General features: G+C 34.3%; 3 protein-coding genes across 3 annotated transcripts; all 3 read right to left on the bottom strand.

Moving 5' to 3' along the window:
- Nucleotides 1-230: 230 nt before the first annotated feature.
- Nucleotides 231-1,180, bottom strand: LOC132855350 (alveolar macrophage chemotactic factor-like). The gene is made up of 3 exons (XM_060884234.1): nt 1,045-1,180; nt 530-650; nt 231-432 (listed from the first exon to the last, which is right to left on the bottom strand). Exons 1-3 carry the CDS (start codon nt 1,103-1,105, stop codon nt 342-344), a joined length of 273 nt encoding a protein of 90 aa, XP_060740217.1. The 5' UTR covers nt 1,106-1,180; the 3' UTR covers nt 231-341.
- Nucleotides 1,181-7,254: 6,074 nt separating this feature from the next.
- Nucleotides 7,255-8,207, bottom strand: LOC132854840 (C-X-C motif chemokine 11-6-like). Its single transcript, XM_060883475.1, has 4 exons — nt 8,101-8,207; nt 7,883-8,009; nt 7,691-7,783; nt 7,255-7,581 (listed from the first exon to the last, which is right to left on the bottom strand). Exons 1-4 carry the CDS (start codon nt 8,156-8,158, stop codon nt 7,578-7,580), a joined length of 282 nt encoding a protein of 93 aa, XP_060739458.1. The 5' UTR covers nt 8,159-8,207; the 3' UTR covers nt 7,255-7,577.
- Nucleotides 8,208-11,117: 2,910 nt separating this feature from the next.
- LOC132854811 (growth-regulated alpha protein-like) lies at nt 11,118-12,286 on the bottom strand. Its single transcript, XM_060883432.1, has 4 exons — nt 12,175-12,286; nt 11,853-11,982; nt 11,596-11,664; nt 11,118-11,488 (listed from the first exon to the last, which is right to left on the bottom strand). The coding sequence occupies exons 1-4, from the start codon at nt 12,239-12,241 to the stop codon at nt 11,422-11,424; spliced, it is 333 nt and encodes a 110-aa protein (XP_060739415.1). The 5' UTR covers nt 12,242-12,286; the 3' UTR covers nt 11,118-11,421.
- Nucleotides 12,287-17,986: the final 5,700 nt, after the last annotated feature.

The following is a 17,986-nucleotide window of genomic DNA, read 5'->3' as shown; positions in this document are numbered from 1 at the left end:
GTCCCACAACTACTATAATGTGCATTCTGGCATCAGCGCCACTATTCATGATGGGTCAGTGATTTCCTGTCAATCCCACGACTAAAAGAAAACTGCTCAAATGTCATTAACCCATCATGAATACTGATGGCACTGATGCCAGAATGCACATGCTATAGCTTCTGAATGAAACTCAGGACACATGTGGTATTTATCATATATTATTAATAAAATAAAAACATACATGGCAGTTGTTTTTAAAGCAAAATATATAATATAAAAAATACTGGTTCAGAAATACATTCAGACACAAGCAAAAATGTTAGAACTTTGTACACAATTGCCTTGATTTAATATAGGCATTATATCGGTCCACGCTCTCCAATCAGTATGAGCTTCCATGTCTTTGTGTCTGGATGGAGGCATATTTTCCGACCATTCTTTATTGTCACCCTGTAAAAGGACAAATTTGGGATTAGTTTTTCAGGTAATTCTTGTTCTAAAGAATAATGTCAGTCTTGGCTTTGGATTTGTCTTTGGAGTAACTTACACAATCTCATAAGCACTGCAGGATGCACTTGGAGAATACAGGGTCCATTTAATGATGTCCGTGGGACGGATTCTATATGACTTTTTACAGAGACAGCGCTCCCATTTATGCATCCGGAACGCTGAAACACAAAAAAAAAAGACATCCTGTCAGTAAAGAACATTCATTCACCATCAAGAGAGATTTATTTTTATTTTTATTTTTATTATTATTATTAGCATATTTTTAAAGTATCATTTAAAAGCGGAGTGTTAATGAATGTTAAAACTCTTGTAATGAGCAAAAAATGTGAACACAGTGTTGAATAATGAATGAAGAATCATGTAACTTGACTGATGAGTACAAGTTCAACCGGTAGAGTGATACACATCATTAGAATCCATTCATCTATCATAAAGCACAAAGTAAAATTCTACCCACCGTTTTAGTATTAAACAATGACTTCATACATCATTAGGAAGAAATGGATCGGCTTAATGCATCAGATGTCTATCTGAGTAGAATGACTTACATACCTGTACAAAAGGAAGCACACATCCAACAACCAAGAAGCAGCAACAGAACGTATCGGTTCATGATTAGGCTTTAACTTTCCTGTCTCACTCTCTAGCAGCACAAGTGTCTGACTGATCAAGCAAGACACATTTATAGGGTGAAGAGTCATGGGTAGTACACACAGGGACTTCCCACTGGAAATGCTGGCAAAGGAGAAATTATTTCTGATCCCAGGAGGAGTTGAAAAGATAATGATGCATGCAGTGAAGCATGGCTAAGCTCCAACCAGTCACATTGATGCTCACAATAACATTATTCAAAGACATTTTAAAATATTCCAGAAATCTGCTATTTTTAGATCTGTGTAATGTGTCATGTCCTACGCTGGAGAAATTGTACAATAATTCAGAAAGACCTTTTGTATAGAAAGAGCAAATACTTTAAGATGTTATTTTGTACTGTATTGTCTATACTGTATTGTTTTGTATGTGCAAAGGAAAAGTCTCTTCTCTCATACACACTGCTATTTCTCTCAAAGTTTTTATTTTTATCATTAATTGAAGCAGTCTGGTATTCCTAGCAAAAGTAAATTTTAACTAATATGACCACAAGATATAACTCTCTTCTTTAGTCGATTTTCTACAAGGTCTATTTTATATTTAGCAAGTTGCTTTACATTTTGTCTTCTTCTTCTTCTTCTTCTTCTTCTTCTTCTTCTTCTTCTTCTTCTTCTTATTATTATTATTATTATTATTTGGCATTCTTATAAGTTCTTTGGTGATAGTGGCACTAAATTCCCATCAACAACAACTCAGAATCAATTCTGAGGCAAAGACTTTTGTACTTTAACTTTCCTGAAATAAATCGATTCGTTTTCTGCTTTAAATTGAGTAAATAATTTAAACTAGTACCTTGTCTTCAACCACAATATTTAGTTCAGGGAGTAACTGCACATTAACCTGAGATTGTATCTTGTGTACTTTCACCATGTCATGTAGTAGCCAAACCTGTTCAAGCCTTAGAAGGCTATTTATATATAATCATTTTTGAGATGAGGCAATTGTAATAAATCACCACCCTGAAGCTTTGTATGAACTTGTATGCAATTACATATAGATTAGGAGCACATTATTTCATTCATGCATGAAACATAAAGTTCCCATGATTAAGTCCCTTCTTCATCTTTTTTTACCAACATAAAATTATACATCTATCATGTCTGGTGTCTCATTGGCCATCAAGGCACGTGGGCTGCTACACCCAGCAGTCGGAGTTGAAAATATGTAGTGTGTTGGGTGGTCAGAGGCAAACAGATTCCGGCTGAATGTATTTCCGGATGTTTTATGTCAGCAACACATTGTGTGGAAAAGACCTTTGAACTTTGACATTTCCCGAGAGGCTTCGAGTCCACAGTCAGGCTTTTCCCACCAAGTTGACATATTATCATTAAAAAATCTTACACAGATGTACACAGTATTTTGTACTCAGTATTTCTTACATGTATACTTTATACACTTTATACTTTATACTTTACTTTATACTTTATTGTCCCAAAAGGGGAAATTATTTTCCACAACACTGCATTTGTTTGACACACACAACATAAACATAAACAGTCATAATCCACACATGTCAGGAATCATTCAAATAACACTCAGCGATGTCTGTTGTTTAGGTACTTAATGACTAAAGGAATCAGGCTTCTTCCAAAGCGGGCCCTCCTGCACCTCAGAGCCCTGTACCTGCGCTCTGAGGGCAGTGGGGCTAGATACTCGTTTAGTGGATATGTGGAATCCCAATCTATTTAAATGGCAAAGTGCCCGATTGCTGTGATATTGATAAGGTTAGGTGTTGGAAGACCTATAACTTTTGCAGCAATATTGGACACCTTTGTGAGTTTGACCATATTTTTAACAGAAAGCATGCTGAAAAAACAAGTTGAACAATACAATAAAATTGACTGAATAATGCTTTTATAAAGTAGCAATAGTAATCGAGGAGCGACATTAAGTCATTAAGATATATGTAATATAACCAAGATCCAGAGCTAAAGTAATTGCAGTAGTGCTACATCACATGTATTTCTTACTCTTCCTTACTCCTCCTCTTCCTTACTTTTGTGTTTCAGCAATGCATTCAGATTTAACATTCCATACAGTTAAGAAGAACAAGGAGCCTTTGTTTGTCACATATACATTACAGCACAGTGAATTATTTTTCTGCAGACATCCCAGATTAGGTCAGAGCACAGGGTCAGCAGCGATTCAACACAGCAAACACGCACAAGCAAACACGCACAAGGGCCCTGATCAAGGGCTCAACAGTGGCAGCTTGAATGACAACAATGACCTTCCACTCAACAACTGTTTGAGCTGCCATTTATACTAGGAAAATTAATTCAAAGGAATGTCTTGTCTGTAATTTTAAAAAATGTAAATTGTCTGGAAAAAAGTAGACCATTAGCACAAACCCAATCAGTCTGAACGTGTCATGTCAATCATTTGTAGCTCATTTGGAATTTAAATAAAGGAAGGTTTGTGTAATTTTTTTTTTTTTTAATGCAAAAGCACATGCAGATGTTTTACATTAAAGTGTAATGGTAAAAAATATCTAATTAATATGGTGCTAAACAAGAAAATCTCATGCAACAAACAACGATGTTTGATGCATTTTGATTTTCAGGCAATTAGACAAAAATTCTCTGATGGAAATAACTGGAAGTGCTTAGTTAAAATTCAGCTAAATTTTATTTCTATTCAATTCACTTCATATTATTAATAAAGCGCTTCCAACAATGGATGTTGTCCCAAAGCAGCTGTACTCACACTTGAAATTTCAACTTTTAAAAACTGACATGATATAAAAAAACATATTAAATTGGTTGCTATGGTGACACGTGCAGAATAACTAGATTCTGATGGGTTAATGTAACATCTAGGCAATGAGATGAGCTGTCAGTGGAGCTTCAATATAATATCTTTCTAGCAATAGATTCTCAAAGAGAACGTAGTACAGAGCTGTGTTTGATACATGTCTTCATGAAGGTGGGAATCTGATGTGGGCAGCTACAGGAAGCCAGTGAAAGGACAACAGTGATGTTTTGATGTGGGTTGTGTTAGAGAGATTAAAAACAAATCCAAATTTGTTTGTATTCCAAGTTCCAAATGTGTGTAGCTGCACCCAGACGTAGGTGGCAGTAAACCAAATAGTCTTAAGATGACAAGAGAGACTGAACAAGCATCAAGTGTCCAGTGTGAATTTACTGATCCGTTTAATATGAACATCTGTCTACATTTTCATTCATGAAATGATCTAATCAGAATGAGGGAGAACTTTGACTGTGGCATGACAGCTGGTGTCCAGAGAGGCTGAACATTAGTGACTTATTGATCTTTGGGTGGAAACACTTTGATGATGAGAGAGAAATGAGAGAAATGGACAGACTGGTTGGAGCTAATGAAACATTTTCAGCAACTCAAATAACCACTCTTTACAACCACGGTGAGTAGAAAAGCAACTCAGTATGCACAACAATGCCACGTCTTGTCCTACTCTTGAATCTGAAGCTACTGGGGGACAAGCTTAAAGAAACTTGCTGAAGAAGAAGAAGAAGAAGTTGAACTTTCAAAAAAACAGGTGAATTTTTTCCTACTGATCGGACAACTGCATGAACAAACGTTTATGTATGAGATGACATCTTTTCTGCTTTCATTTGTTCTTGGTTTCAGATATTAACTACTGCTAATAATATTGGCCCCATGTTCAACCTCCTTTACTTTTTTTTTTTTTTTAACTAGCCCATTAATAGCTGGAAAAACAAAGCACACTTACAGTACACAGATCAGTCAAGCTTAATACTGTTATGGAAATATAGCTTTTCATGAGCAAACAGATTTATCAAGGAAAACCTGAAAAGCCTGTCATTATGAATGCTCCTGACTTATACCCAGAGTGGAAACTATTTAACTGTCAATGGAACATTTCCAAATTAAAGTCTGTGTTGAAAATCAGGTTATTAACAGCTGAGTTGTTTGTGTTGACTTCAGGATGTCTCACAAGGCCCAAAGAACATCACTGGATAGTACAATTACCTAAAAACTTAATGAATTTATTCATTTTTTGTTAGCATGTTATATTACATTCTCTTCACATTCATCTCATACATTTTTCATTAGATTTTACATACATTACATATACTTGATATATGTAAAAATGTACTTGTTTGAGATTCTGAATAAATGTAGCTACATTCCTTCATTGTGTTTTTCAGAGAGACTCTGCACGCGAGAACAAATAACATTCCTTCAATTGCTAAATATGTTTTATTATAATAGTCACAGTATATAAATACTTTGTACAAGAACGTTTTCTTTATCCAATTTTGAGGAATCCTTCCCATTGTGTTGTATTTGCCCGATAAAATTTTTTTTAAAGAAACATTTCCACCATTTCATCATCATTAGACAGTTGAGACAGTTGTCTTGTGTGATATAAATACTGTCAACTTTTAGATTTCAGTCCAGGTTCTTTCCCTTTTTGAGGTTGCTTCACAAAATTTTTAAAAAAAGGAGTTGTTCCTTTTTCTTTTTCTCTTTTTGCGTCTTGGAATGACTTTCTCTATGTGCAGATATGTGTCATACTTCCTCAGGGCTTTACAAAGTCAACAAATGTGTTGAAAGATATAAACACTGGCATAAAGGTACTATTTGATTGTGGGGAAAAACCAATCAAAAATCCACAAACTGTCACATAAAAAAATACTGTAAAAGTAGCAAAAAATGACTGACTAATCTTATGCTTTAATTAATACTATGCCTTAAAACATATTTTTCAATACATTATATCATAAACACAGCAAGCAACTATACTAGATTTGGATTTCTTTCTATGTTTTCTATTTGCAAAGTAATTAATTCCCATTCACACACAAATTGGATGATAAGGGCTTCACTGAAGTTTCTAATAGAAATGATTACTAAAAACTCAAGGCTTGTTTATGTAACAAAACCCTGGTATAGTTTATATAACTGCCATACAAATCCTTTTTTTCCTTAAAATACTAAGAACATTTCATAGTATTTCAAAGTAAACAGAACACCTGCCAGGATGACTTGATTATTTTCAGTTGGATTTACACTTTATTTGTCTTTATTACAAACACTTATGGATTTTTACAACATATACATAATACTGTTAATACTGCTTCATTGAAAATATTTAAAATTTTCAATGACAAGAATTCTATGCACTTTATAATTTTGCATTGTCACTGTAACTGATGGAGAATATAGGTTCATTATGAAAGTGTATTAAACTTTTTTATTTATTTAAAGTTAATAAAAGAAAAGTGTATTTAAAGTTTTTTATTTTTTTAAAATAAGGAATAGGAAGGAGTTTTGGTCTGGCCACAACCTCTTTATTGTTCCACATAGTATTGCCATATTTACTGAGGTGAACCACTGTGACCTGCATATAACCATAAATCTTTAAATAAACCAGAATAAAACTAATCAAATGGATTTCCGATGTATTAACAAGCGAGTGTTATTGTTACTGAGTGTTTTGGGAAGTGTTTTTGATTATGGGGTTATCTGCTATTATACATTAGCAGACTTTAAACAGCATGCTATTAAGTTATTTAACATATTTCACAAAGGATTTTTATATATTATTATATATCTGTACCTTAAAAATAAATGAAATAAATAAAATAAATAAATATATATAAATAAAAAAATAAATAATAATAATAATAATAATAATAAATAAATAAAAACAACAACAACAACAACAACAACAATAATAATAATAATGATAATAATAATAATAACAACCAAATACTTGACTGAGTACCTAAATTAAACTGAGCAGTTAGATTTTTAGACTAACATCTACAGAAGCTAATTGGCTGAATTAGCAATCAATTTTTACTGCTTTTTATATAATTATTATTGTTATTATTTTAAACGTTTTGTTCCAGTAACGTTGCCTTGTAGATCAAATATTACAAATGATTATAAGTGCAAGTTAAATGCAAATCAAATTCAAATTTTATTCCAATTTTATTTGTCACATACACAATCATGTACAGTACATGTTAGAAATCATACACAGTACAAAACGCAGTGAAATGCTTTTAGCAACTGATAAACAGTCACCATGGAATTAAAAATCAAAATAAAATAAAACTGAAAAAAATATAAAAATGAAATAAATCTAAATTGGCTGTACAATCCTGAGAATGCCAGCATTCTTTCAGATGTTTCAATATGTGAAATGCACAACACAATAACAAAATCAAGACAACATACAAAGAATGATATTACAAAGATTCATCAATAGATAAATGTACTGTATGTTGATCCTGCAATACCCAGTGGAACACTGAATAAATTAAACATTCAGCTATTAAGAGTGGTGTTTTTTCTTTTCTTTTCAGAAATAAAATATTACATAAATATAGCACAATGCAACAAAACACAATGGGAAAATAAATTACAATTTTAAAAAAAAAGATATTTTTCCATGTCCAGTGAGCACTTTTTCCCTCCAGTTAACTAAAAAAAGATGAGAACAAGAAGTTATGTCAATGACATACTAAACATAAAAAGCTATGATAAAAACAACAACGGCAATGAATACTGATGATATTGAGTGTGTACTCACGTCTTTTGAAGCCTGGCCTTCAAGATGTAATTCTTCACAAATTTGGATTCTGGATTCAAACATCTTTTACCTCTACCATTCTTCAGAACAGCTCTACAACAAAACAAATAAAACATTTTAGATAAATTAGTAACAGAAGGGAATGATGTTGGGCTATGCTACATTGTTATAGATCTGGATTATTGAACTTACATCATTTCAACATTTTCACACGATGCGCTACGAGGATAAATTTCAATCTTGTCTATAATTGTTGGAGGAATATAGTTCGAACCACGACCCAGACACAAACACCTCCTTACATTGGTCTTGGCCTGTCCTGGAAACAAAAGGAAATAAAATGACAGTTACAAATAGGCTAAATTGTGTATTTTAAAAAACGAGTCATTTACTGCAGGGAAGAATTTTACCTTCTACATGAAGAATAAGTACACAGGCAAACACAAGAAAAACCGCAGCAGCCTTCATTTTCCTCTTGCTCCTGAGCTCACTTCTGATGAGATTAGAACAACTGAACCAGTCTAAATGATGTCTTATATACACTACAGCCAGCCGGTGCTTTCCAGTCTCTTGCTTTCCTTTTTCAGTCAGTTTCACTTTCCATTTTACTTCCACCTAATCTTTTTTTTTCTTCTTTTATTGTTTCTTTGAAATTCCTTTGCTTTATAGTCAGGAGTGATTAAGACTAATAACGATCTCCTAATATCTACATGTACATATTGTTAAGTTACTTATTTAAAATTTAATGTAATCCCTACAGAAAAGAAAACACTGTAGACTAATGATCCGATAATATAATAACAAAATCTTTTAGTTTATAAAAAGCAAGCATTATATCAGCACTTAGCAGATAAAATCAATTTTTTTTTTTTTTTATCATTGATACATTGATTTTTTTTTTACTCATACATTATGCATCAGTGTGCATCAGTAAAACACACACTGAACAGCGTACTATGCCATTTAGGAGTCCCATTGACAGAAGCCTTCTTGCTTTATATATATTTATATCTATATCTATAATCTGTCTATATATACTGTATATATCAATTCTAGCAGATTTGACTCTGGGATGAAGAGTCGATTCCTGGACCAGTTTGCATGTTCTTCGGGGTTCTCCAGGGTTCTTCTGGGTTCTTTGGGGGTTTTCATCATGCAGGGGGTTATGATTGCAACAGACAATTTAGCATGGTGTATTAAAAATGTTATATAGTTTGTGTGGAATTAATTCTGACTGAAAATGAAAGTGTTACCTCTGTGGAATTTGAGATGAGAAGTGAAACACAAATGTAATTGATGTAATTTCCAAATGATCAATGTGTAATGGTTTAAAAATAGATTCAATGAGATATTCTCTCTTATACATACTGTATATATATACACCCAACACTAAGAAGCATATAAGTTTAGGTTTACAGGATTGTATTGTTGGATTCTACACACTAACTGAGCGGTTAGTTTTGTTTGTTTAATTTGATCAATCAGGGATCGTTTCACTGTATCTATTAATCTGTTTCATTGTGTTAAAGTCATTATTCGACTTTTTTTTATTGACTTCTGGCTATTATGTGCTTTCTCATGGTAACACACAACTCTTACTCCAGCATTGGCTTTATTAGGAACTATCCCAGGGTAATCGTGGGCAGAAATTGGGGACACCCTGGATGAGGTGCTAACCCATCACCGAGCACAATCACACACACACTCATTCACACACTACATACATTTTAGAGATGTCAGTCAGTCAACCTGCATGTCTTTGGACACATAAAGGAAACAGGAATACTTAGAAGAAATCTTTGAAGCATGGAGAACCCCGAAGAACATGCAAACTGATCCAGGAATCGACTCTTCATCCCAGAGTCAAATCTGCTAGAATTTATATATATATATAGATATATAGATAGATAGATAGATAGATAGATAGATAGATAGATAGAGAGATAGAGATAGATATAGCTATCTAGATATTTCATATCTGTTGAGGAAACAAATTTTTACAATTGGATATAATATTGAGACAACAATGAGTATTCATTGTTGAGCTTACAGTGTTTGCTATTGTGTGATACTATAATTTGTCTAGCTTGCTCTTATCACTGATCGTGGTTCTCTGAGCCACCTTTTATTTTTCAGAAAGCATGCAACGTGGTATTTGGGTTTTGGCTGTGTGGGCTTTAAAGGCCATGTGTAGCTTGATTACAAATGCTGATTCTGTTTACAAAATGTTTCCCACGTGTTTAACACAATAAATATGTTTAAAAGATTTGCCTGTACAGCACTACAAAATGTTTTGCCATGCACAATTACCTACCTGTCACAAAACATAAAAGTAAATGGTGTATTTACTTTGACTGGATAACCAGCATGTGCTCTGACAACATTTGAACAACAACAAAAAAACTGCCAAAGGATAAAAAGGAGTTTCATCTAAGGCATTACTGGGGTCAAGCAGTGAGATAGGCTGAGAAGACATGGCATGTAGTCATCGTTTAAGTTCATTTTAGGTGAAGATTTTCACTGGGGTCGAGGTCAAGGCTTTGCTTGGGAAACAAAACTACTAGAGCTTGTTTTGTACATGGGGGATTGTAATGCTGGAGCAGATTTCGGCCTCTTAGTTCCGGTGTATAGAAATTGTAATGCTACAGCATATAAAGACATCCGCTATCGCTGTGTGCTTCAGATTTTGTGGCCGCAGTTTTGTGGCAGAAACATGTATCACTTCAAATGGCAGATGGATATATAATATATTTCATAAATCTCTTTAGAAATAATAAATGTGACATATTGTCATATATTGTAAAAATTGAATTTAGAGTAGCACTATGTAAAACTGAACAAATATGAAACTTTTATATTTACACACAGTGCATACTTACATATATTTAGAGCTACATTTACATAACATAGTCGATTTTGACAAATCACAAGCGGGGTCCTGCCTATTAGTTATATTAGCTATAATATAATAAGTATTTTCAACAACCAGAAAAAGACTTCGATGTTTTAACAGTTTTAACATTTAAAATTTAAGTTTATTGTCATATGCACAGTAAAAAAAACAAGTTTCCCAGTACAATGAAATTCATTGAATGCCCGAGAAAGTAAAAAAAAGAAACTATGTAAAAATGTAAAATTAAGTAAATAAAATCTAAACGCACACATAAATAAAAATCATAGTTTAAAAAAAATAAACAGTTTATCATTTATCAGTTTATCATGAGAGCACACAAAGCTAATAAACAAAGATGTTTCAGTAACCTTGTAGTTAAGCATACTGAGTGAAAATAAATGTATTTATTAATGAAATACTTTTAGTATACTGCTCACTCTTTGTGCTGCTCTAATTTCTTAATTTCCCTCTTTCAGAAATAAACTGATTTATTAGCCTATTAGCTTTCCTCAGAAAAAAACACAAGTTAACATATTGTATTTTATTTTTACTTTAATGGGTTAAGGAATACATGAGTGATTTGTCCACCAATTATAGTAATTATTAGCTTATGTCAATTAAACACATAACCAGCAGGCTTAAACAGTAGATTGGAAGATAGGAGACATTTTATTTGCATAGTCCCATGTAGAAAATGACAGTGTTGATTGAAACATTACAAATTTCAAGATTAAAATTAAAGAGATATACTGCGTATTTGATTGTTACATGTTCTTCTTGCTAATCCTAGTAAATGAATAACAGACTGCTTTCTATTAGAAGTAATTAGCTGTGCATTTCAGTTTTGCTGTTGTTTCTGCTTCTTTCCTCTTTGTTTCTTGGTCTTTTTCTTTTGCTTCTGTACACTGAAAGCATAAAGGAAAGGTAATAAGCAGAACTGTTTGCAGATTAAAAGCTGGCTTGTATGGTGACCTTGAAATCATGTGATTTACAAGAGGCAGCAGCTACTCACCTCAAAATCCCCATGCCTTGTTTTCCATTGGGATCCAGACATAGCTTTCTTCCAGCTTTCAGAGTGATTCTGAATAAAATGAGAAGAAATATTAAACAGTGCATGAACTCAGACAGCTGAATATTTGAGAATGATTCTGATAACGAACAGCATTTGATCAAATTTTACTCTTCATAGGAAACAATAGGTAGTAGGTATTAAAAATAATAATGTTTTTAATACATAAAGTCTATAAATACATTGTGAAGCATACTCACATTATGTCCGTGTGGGAACAGGATGCACTTGGAGGAAAAATGTTAATCCACTGCACAAGTGCAGGCTTTACTCTTTTTTGTAAGGTTGTTTTTGAGCATAAACAACGCTCGGTTACTCCTCCTATCCTTCCTGAGGAAAGAGATTTGTTTGGCATTGAAAAAAGAATGGCTTAAAGTAACTTATTGTTTCATTTTACGGCAGCTTGTTACTTGAATTGTAACAGTGTGCTATTACTGTTACAATTTGCTAATAGTAAATGTCTATAGCATGTGTAAATATTTGAAAGATATTGATCAGTGTGAGTGTTAGTGACCATCTTACCTTCACAAAGCTCAGCAGTCACACCAAAGAAGATAAAGAACACCAGTGAGAGAGTAGCCGCATTCATTTTGATACTGATCCGGTAATGCGGAACACAACACGACTGGATGGGAGTTAAATATGAGGAGTGGGGAGGAGGATGTCTCACTCAAGTTTCACTTTTTTTCTTTGAGATGCTATATCTGCACATGGGACATTCCTTGCTGATGGGAAAAACCCAGAACAACAACATGCCCTACAATGACTTCACAAATTGAATATATAAAACAAGAACATATACAGTAGACTTAAACTCTGCAAGTGGATTCTGTACCTTCTGCCTCTGGTGCTTTGTTACAGTATCCAAATGTTAACATACTGGACAAATTATTGCACAACATTTTATGGATTGTTTTTTGTTAAGCTTTTCAAAACAGAATGACCAGAGCACACATGAATTACATAAAATACCAAATTAATAAACTCTACCACAAGCTATATGTATATTAGTAACATATTTCCTACTGCAGCTAGATTTACTGCCTACACGCTAAATGAAATGATTGTACAACATTATATGTATTTTTGTTGTTGTTATTGTTAATTATCTTTTCCAGGTCTGTCTATTTCCTGAGCTGAATGATCAGAAGGCACATGTATTACAGGAAATGTCAAAGGGGGAAATGAACAAACAGATGGATAGATGGATGGATGGATAGATGGATGGATGAATGAATGAATGGATGGATGGATGTATGGATGAATGGATGGCTGGATAGATGGATGGATGTATTGATGGATGCCATCCTGTTGAAAATCTAACAAATTACTGGTTTGTTTTATGCTAGAGCGAGAAACTTTACCATAAGCTGTATCTACATTAGTAACATACATCCTATCTCAAGTCAAGTCAAGAAGCTGTTATGGTCTCTTCAACCATATAAAGCTGACATAGCACATATTGAAATGGTATTGAAGAGGTATTGAAACGTGGTGTGCAAAACAGCAATCGAGTGAGTGTGCAAGACATCATGTAAACAGTGTAATATGTGTGGTGCTGTAGACATGGATGTGTACTGAATGTGTATTTTTGATTCGGCACAGATATTGTGTCATAAGATAAGATAAGATAATATAAGATAAGATAAGATAAGATAAGATAAGATAAGATAAGATAAGATACTTTATTTGTCCCGCAGCAGGAAAAATTGCTAATATCAATGCAAGGTGTCTTGAAATTCTAAGAAATATTGTAGATATACTTAAAAAGAATAAACATAAAAGATAACCGTTTTTAAAAAAATGCAAGTATATAAATATACTATAATAATAGTAACAATAAAACTTTTTAATTTGTTGTAAAAATATAAAGAAGACAACAATAATACTACTACTATTAATAATAATAATAATAATAATAATAATAATAATAATAATAATAATAATGTAAGGGTTAAGAAGGACAGTTTTTTTTACAGTTCCTTTTACATGGAAAGAGTTGGTCTAGCCACTACCTCTTTCCTTTATCTTGTCATGTTACTAACGTGAACTTCTGTAAAATATTTAACTACAGAAATGGAGCCATGTCCAAAAGGGTTCTTTAGTACAAATTCATACTTATTCAGCACATAAAAGAAATGGATTCAGGCGTTACATTGATTGTCATTCAGCTAATGATGATCCAGTTAAGCTGGTGACATTTAGCTCCTATTCCCTGTGAAAGTGTTTTCTCTGCTAGTGATTGCTGACTGTTAAAGATCATATTTTCTCATCAGTGATGACACTCCTGTCTGTCTGTATTCTGACATCATGCATCTCATGATTATGCTCATCAAAGGTGCTGTGTCATGTCGCAAACCTTAGTTTCAACAGGAACCAAAATCTCTTCTGCAGCTTAAATCCACAGTCGACCAATCTCAGGTCTTTGGTGGATTCACTAACTCTAGGAGAATTGAGGTCTTTGTAACTCCAGAAAGTGTACAGCTAATCCTGCATCATGTCACAGCTTTATAATACAGTGTTATCTGTATATCACTTATAATCCTCATAACTCTCCTAGCTTTCCTAATGATGGAAATATAAATACCCCCTTTTAAAAATGTCTCTAATTACTCAATTCTCACATGCTAGCCAGCTGTCATTTATTGCACAAAAGCTACTAGCTAATGGTGAGGATAACTGATACTTACTCTAAAACGTGTGAGACACAACACACACTGGGAAGTCCTACAGTACAGTAATCATCTCTCTCACATGCAAACTAGCTAGTGTCTCTCCCACCACTGATTTCCGCTCTTGGCTTAAAATACCATTTTTACTTCTTTGCTTTTACCACCACCACTGAGTCTGAGTGTGTTTTTTACATGTAGCTCAAAACTGCCAACACAGCCTTTAGGACACAGATGACTATGGCATGAATACGGTTTGATTGCGCCACTCAAAAGCCTGTTAAAATATTTTTGAAAAAAGGGAGTAGAGCCACAGTGATATACAGTGTTGCTTAAAAAATTTGTGAACCCTTTAGAAATTCCTATATTTCTGCATAAATATGACCAAAAATATCATCGGATTTTCACACATGTCCTAAGAGTAAACAAAGTAAACACAATCAAACAACTGAGCCAACAATATTATACTTCTTCATTTAAGTATTGAGAAAAATAATTCAGCATTACATATCTGTGACTTGCAAAAGTATTTGAACTTTTGATTTCAGTATCTGCTGTGAGCCTTTGTGCAACAATAACTGCAAGTAAAGTTTCCGATAACTTTTGATCAGTCCTGTACAACAGCTTAGAAGAATTTTTTTCCATTCCTCAGTACAGAAGAGCTTCAACACTTGGTTTTATTTGGTGTCCTGACATGAACTGCTTGGTTCAGGTCCTTCCACAATTTTTCTTTTGGATTAAAGTCAGGACATTGATTTAGCCATTGAGATTTAGTTCATGGACAGATGTCTTGCCATTTTCATTTAGAGATCACTGGCATAATTTTGAATTCATTGTTCCATCAATGGGGGTGGGGTGTGTGTGTGTGGGGGGGGTGGCTTAGTGGTTAGCACGTTTGCCTCACACCTCCAGGGTTGAGGGTTCGATTACCGCCTCCGCCTTGTGTGTGTTTGCATGTTCTCCCCGTGCCTCGGGGGTTTCCTCCGGGTACTCCGGTTTCCTCCCCTGGTCCAAAGACACGCATGGTAGGTTGCTTGGCATCTGTGTAAAATTGTCCGTATTGCGTGAGTGAATGAGAGAGTGTGTGCGTGCCCTGCAATGGGTTGGCACTCCGTCCAGGGTGTATCCTGCCTTGGTGCCCGATGATGCCTGAGATCCCTGTGACCCGAGCGTTCGGATAAGCGGTAGAAAATGAATGAATGAATGAATGAATGTTCCATCAATGATGGCAAGCTGTCCTGGCCCAGATGCAGCAATACAGGCCCAAAGTATGATGCTACCACCACCATGTTTCACAGATGGTAAAAGGTTCTTATGCTGGAATTCAGTATTTTCGTTTTTCCAAAAATAAAGCTTCTCATTTTAAAACAAAAAGTTTTATTTAGGTCTTATTCCTCCACAAATGATTTTTCTTAATAGTATTCTTGTTTGTCCACATGATCTTTAGCAATGTTCATGGGCAGCAATGATCTTTTTGGAGAGTAGTGGCTTTCTCCTTGCAACTCTGCCTTGCTCAAAGAGGTTGGTCACTGTTCACCTGACTGTTCATGAACAGTGACATAAGCCAAAGTGAAAGAGGCCTTTAGTTACTTCGTATTCAATTCAATTCAAGTTTATTTGTATAGTGCTTTTTACAATTGACATTGTCTCAAAGCAGCTTTACAGAACATAAACATAGAACAAAAGGTTAATATAAATAATAATATAAAGATTAATAGAATACAAAATTCAAGATTAATATTAGATAGATTCAGTTTACAGTGTGTATGTATTTATCACCAATGAGCAAGTCTGAGGTGACTCAGGCAGCAGTGGCAAGGAAAAACTCCCTTAGATGGTAAAGGAAGGAACCTTGAGAGGAACCAGACTCTAAGGGGAATCTCATCCTCCTCTGGGTGACACTGGAGGGTGTGATTATATGTAAATATACAGTCTGACAAATGTTGTAATGCTGCAAAAGATCACATGGAGTTCACATCTCCTCTTTAGTATAGCAGAGTCCAACTGCAGCTGGTAGATCTCTAGATGCCTCATGATTCACAGAGTCGGTCTAATCTCAGTGGAGATCCAAAATCTTTTTCGCACGGAAGACGATCGGAGCTGGTACAATTTCTGGATGCCTCGGGATGGGTAGAAAGAGAGAAGCAGTGAAGAGGGATTAACATATCTGCTGTTCATAAAATGTGCAAATCTGATGTAATAGTGCACAATATTATGAGATGTATTATGTGTACGCCTGACTAAAGAGATGAGTTTTTAATCCACATTTAAACTGGGAAAGTGTGTCTAGTGTGTTTAGTGGGAGCTAAATATGAAAACGCTCTACTGCCTTTAGTAGACTTAGATCTTCTGGGAACTATCAGAAGTCCTGGGTTTTGTGATCTCAGACAGCATGAAAGATTGCAATGTGTTAGAAGACTTGTTAGATACATGGGAGCTAAACCATTAAGAGCCTTGTACGTAGTAGTTACCATGTATTCCTTTCTGACTCAACAGACTATTACGTACATGTCTTGCTTTTGGACTGATCTTTGTTGGTTGACCACTTCTGTTAATGTATCAATGATCTTAAATGTCCTTCATTAGTACAGAATCTATATGACTAAATGTGCAAACTTTTAAGAGAGGATTTTGTCACCTTTTCCAGCCTGGTGAGCAACAATAACTCTCTTTCTGAAGGCCTCAGAAATCTCCATTGTTTTTGCAATGATCCCCTTTCACAAACACATATCATGAACATCAGACTTTCAAAGATCTCTGTTCTTTAAATAAACTAGAACACTCATTGGAGACCTGATTGTTAGCTCCTTGACTGAAATCAGATGGAATCTAATTTGGACCTTGAAATTAAATACTAAACCTAGAGGTTAACATACTTTTGCCTCTAACAGATATATAATATTGGAACATTTTACTGAATAAAAAATTACCAAGTATAATATATTTGTCTAAGCTGTTTGACTGGGTTTACGTTGTCTGCTTTTGGGACTTGTGTGAAAATTTGATGATGTTTTGGGTCATATTTATGCAGAAATATAGAAATTTCTAACACAAACTTTCAAGCGACACTGTAAATCACCTCATGTAGGCAAAGCATTCCTCAAAGCTCAGGCTCTCCTGATCATCAACTGCAAAACACTGTAAACGCTGTAAATGCAAAACAACGCCTTAACGCATAAACGCATAAAGAATGTCACTATAACCCCATTTTTTTGTCATTTCATCATCTCTACTAAGTTTTTGGGCTGATTTCCATGGATCTTCCACACTGATGAGTAAAATAAGATATTGGGCCTTGCACTATTGTTCGCATTGTCCTATCCTGTTCATGCACATGTTCATAATGTTCCTCTTCTCTAGCTACTGTATCACACTTTGGTCAACGCTAAGGAGCATATTTTACTCTAAACGTGTTCAAGAAACAGGGACATTCCATCTACTCTAATGCAAAAGGGAAGTCGGCCAGTTTCATTTTTTAAAAGAGTCCGTCATTGTCTTATAATCACATGCCATAAACGAGTCAAACTTCTTCTTTCATTTTACGTTACATTCACATGCTTCTCCATTTTAAAGTAAATAAATATTCAGAGTTCTGTATCACTAACCTCACTGCTCAAATAAAAATAAATGGTCTATTTTTACTTTAAAGGTGCATGGAGTATACG

This window comes from Tachysurus vachellii, chromosome 12 (genome assembly GCF_030014155.1).
Source record: "Tachysurus vachellii isolate PV-2020 chromosome 12, HZAU_Pvac_v1, whole genome shotgun sequence".
Taxonomy (NCBI): Eukaryota; Metazoa; Chordata; class Actinopteri; order Siluriformes; family Bagridae; genus Tachysurus; species Tachysurus vachellii.
Note: the sequence above shows the minus strand (reverse complement) of the source record. Positions and strands in the feature narration are given on the sequence as shown.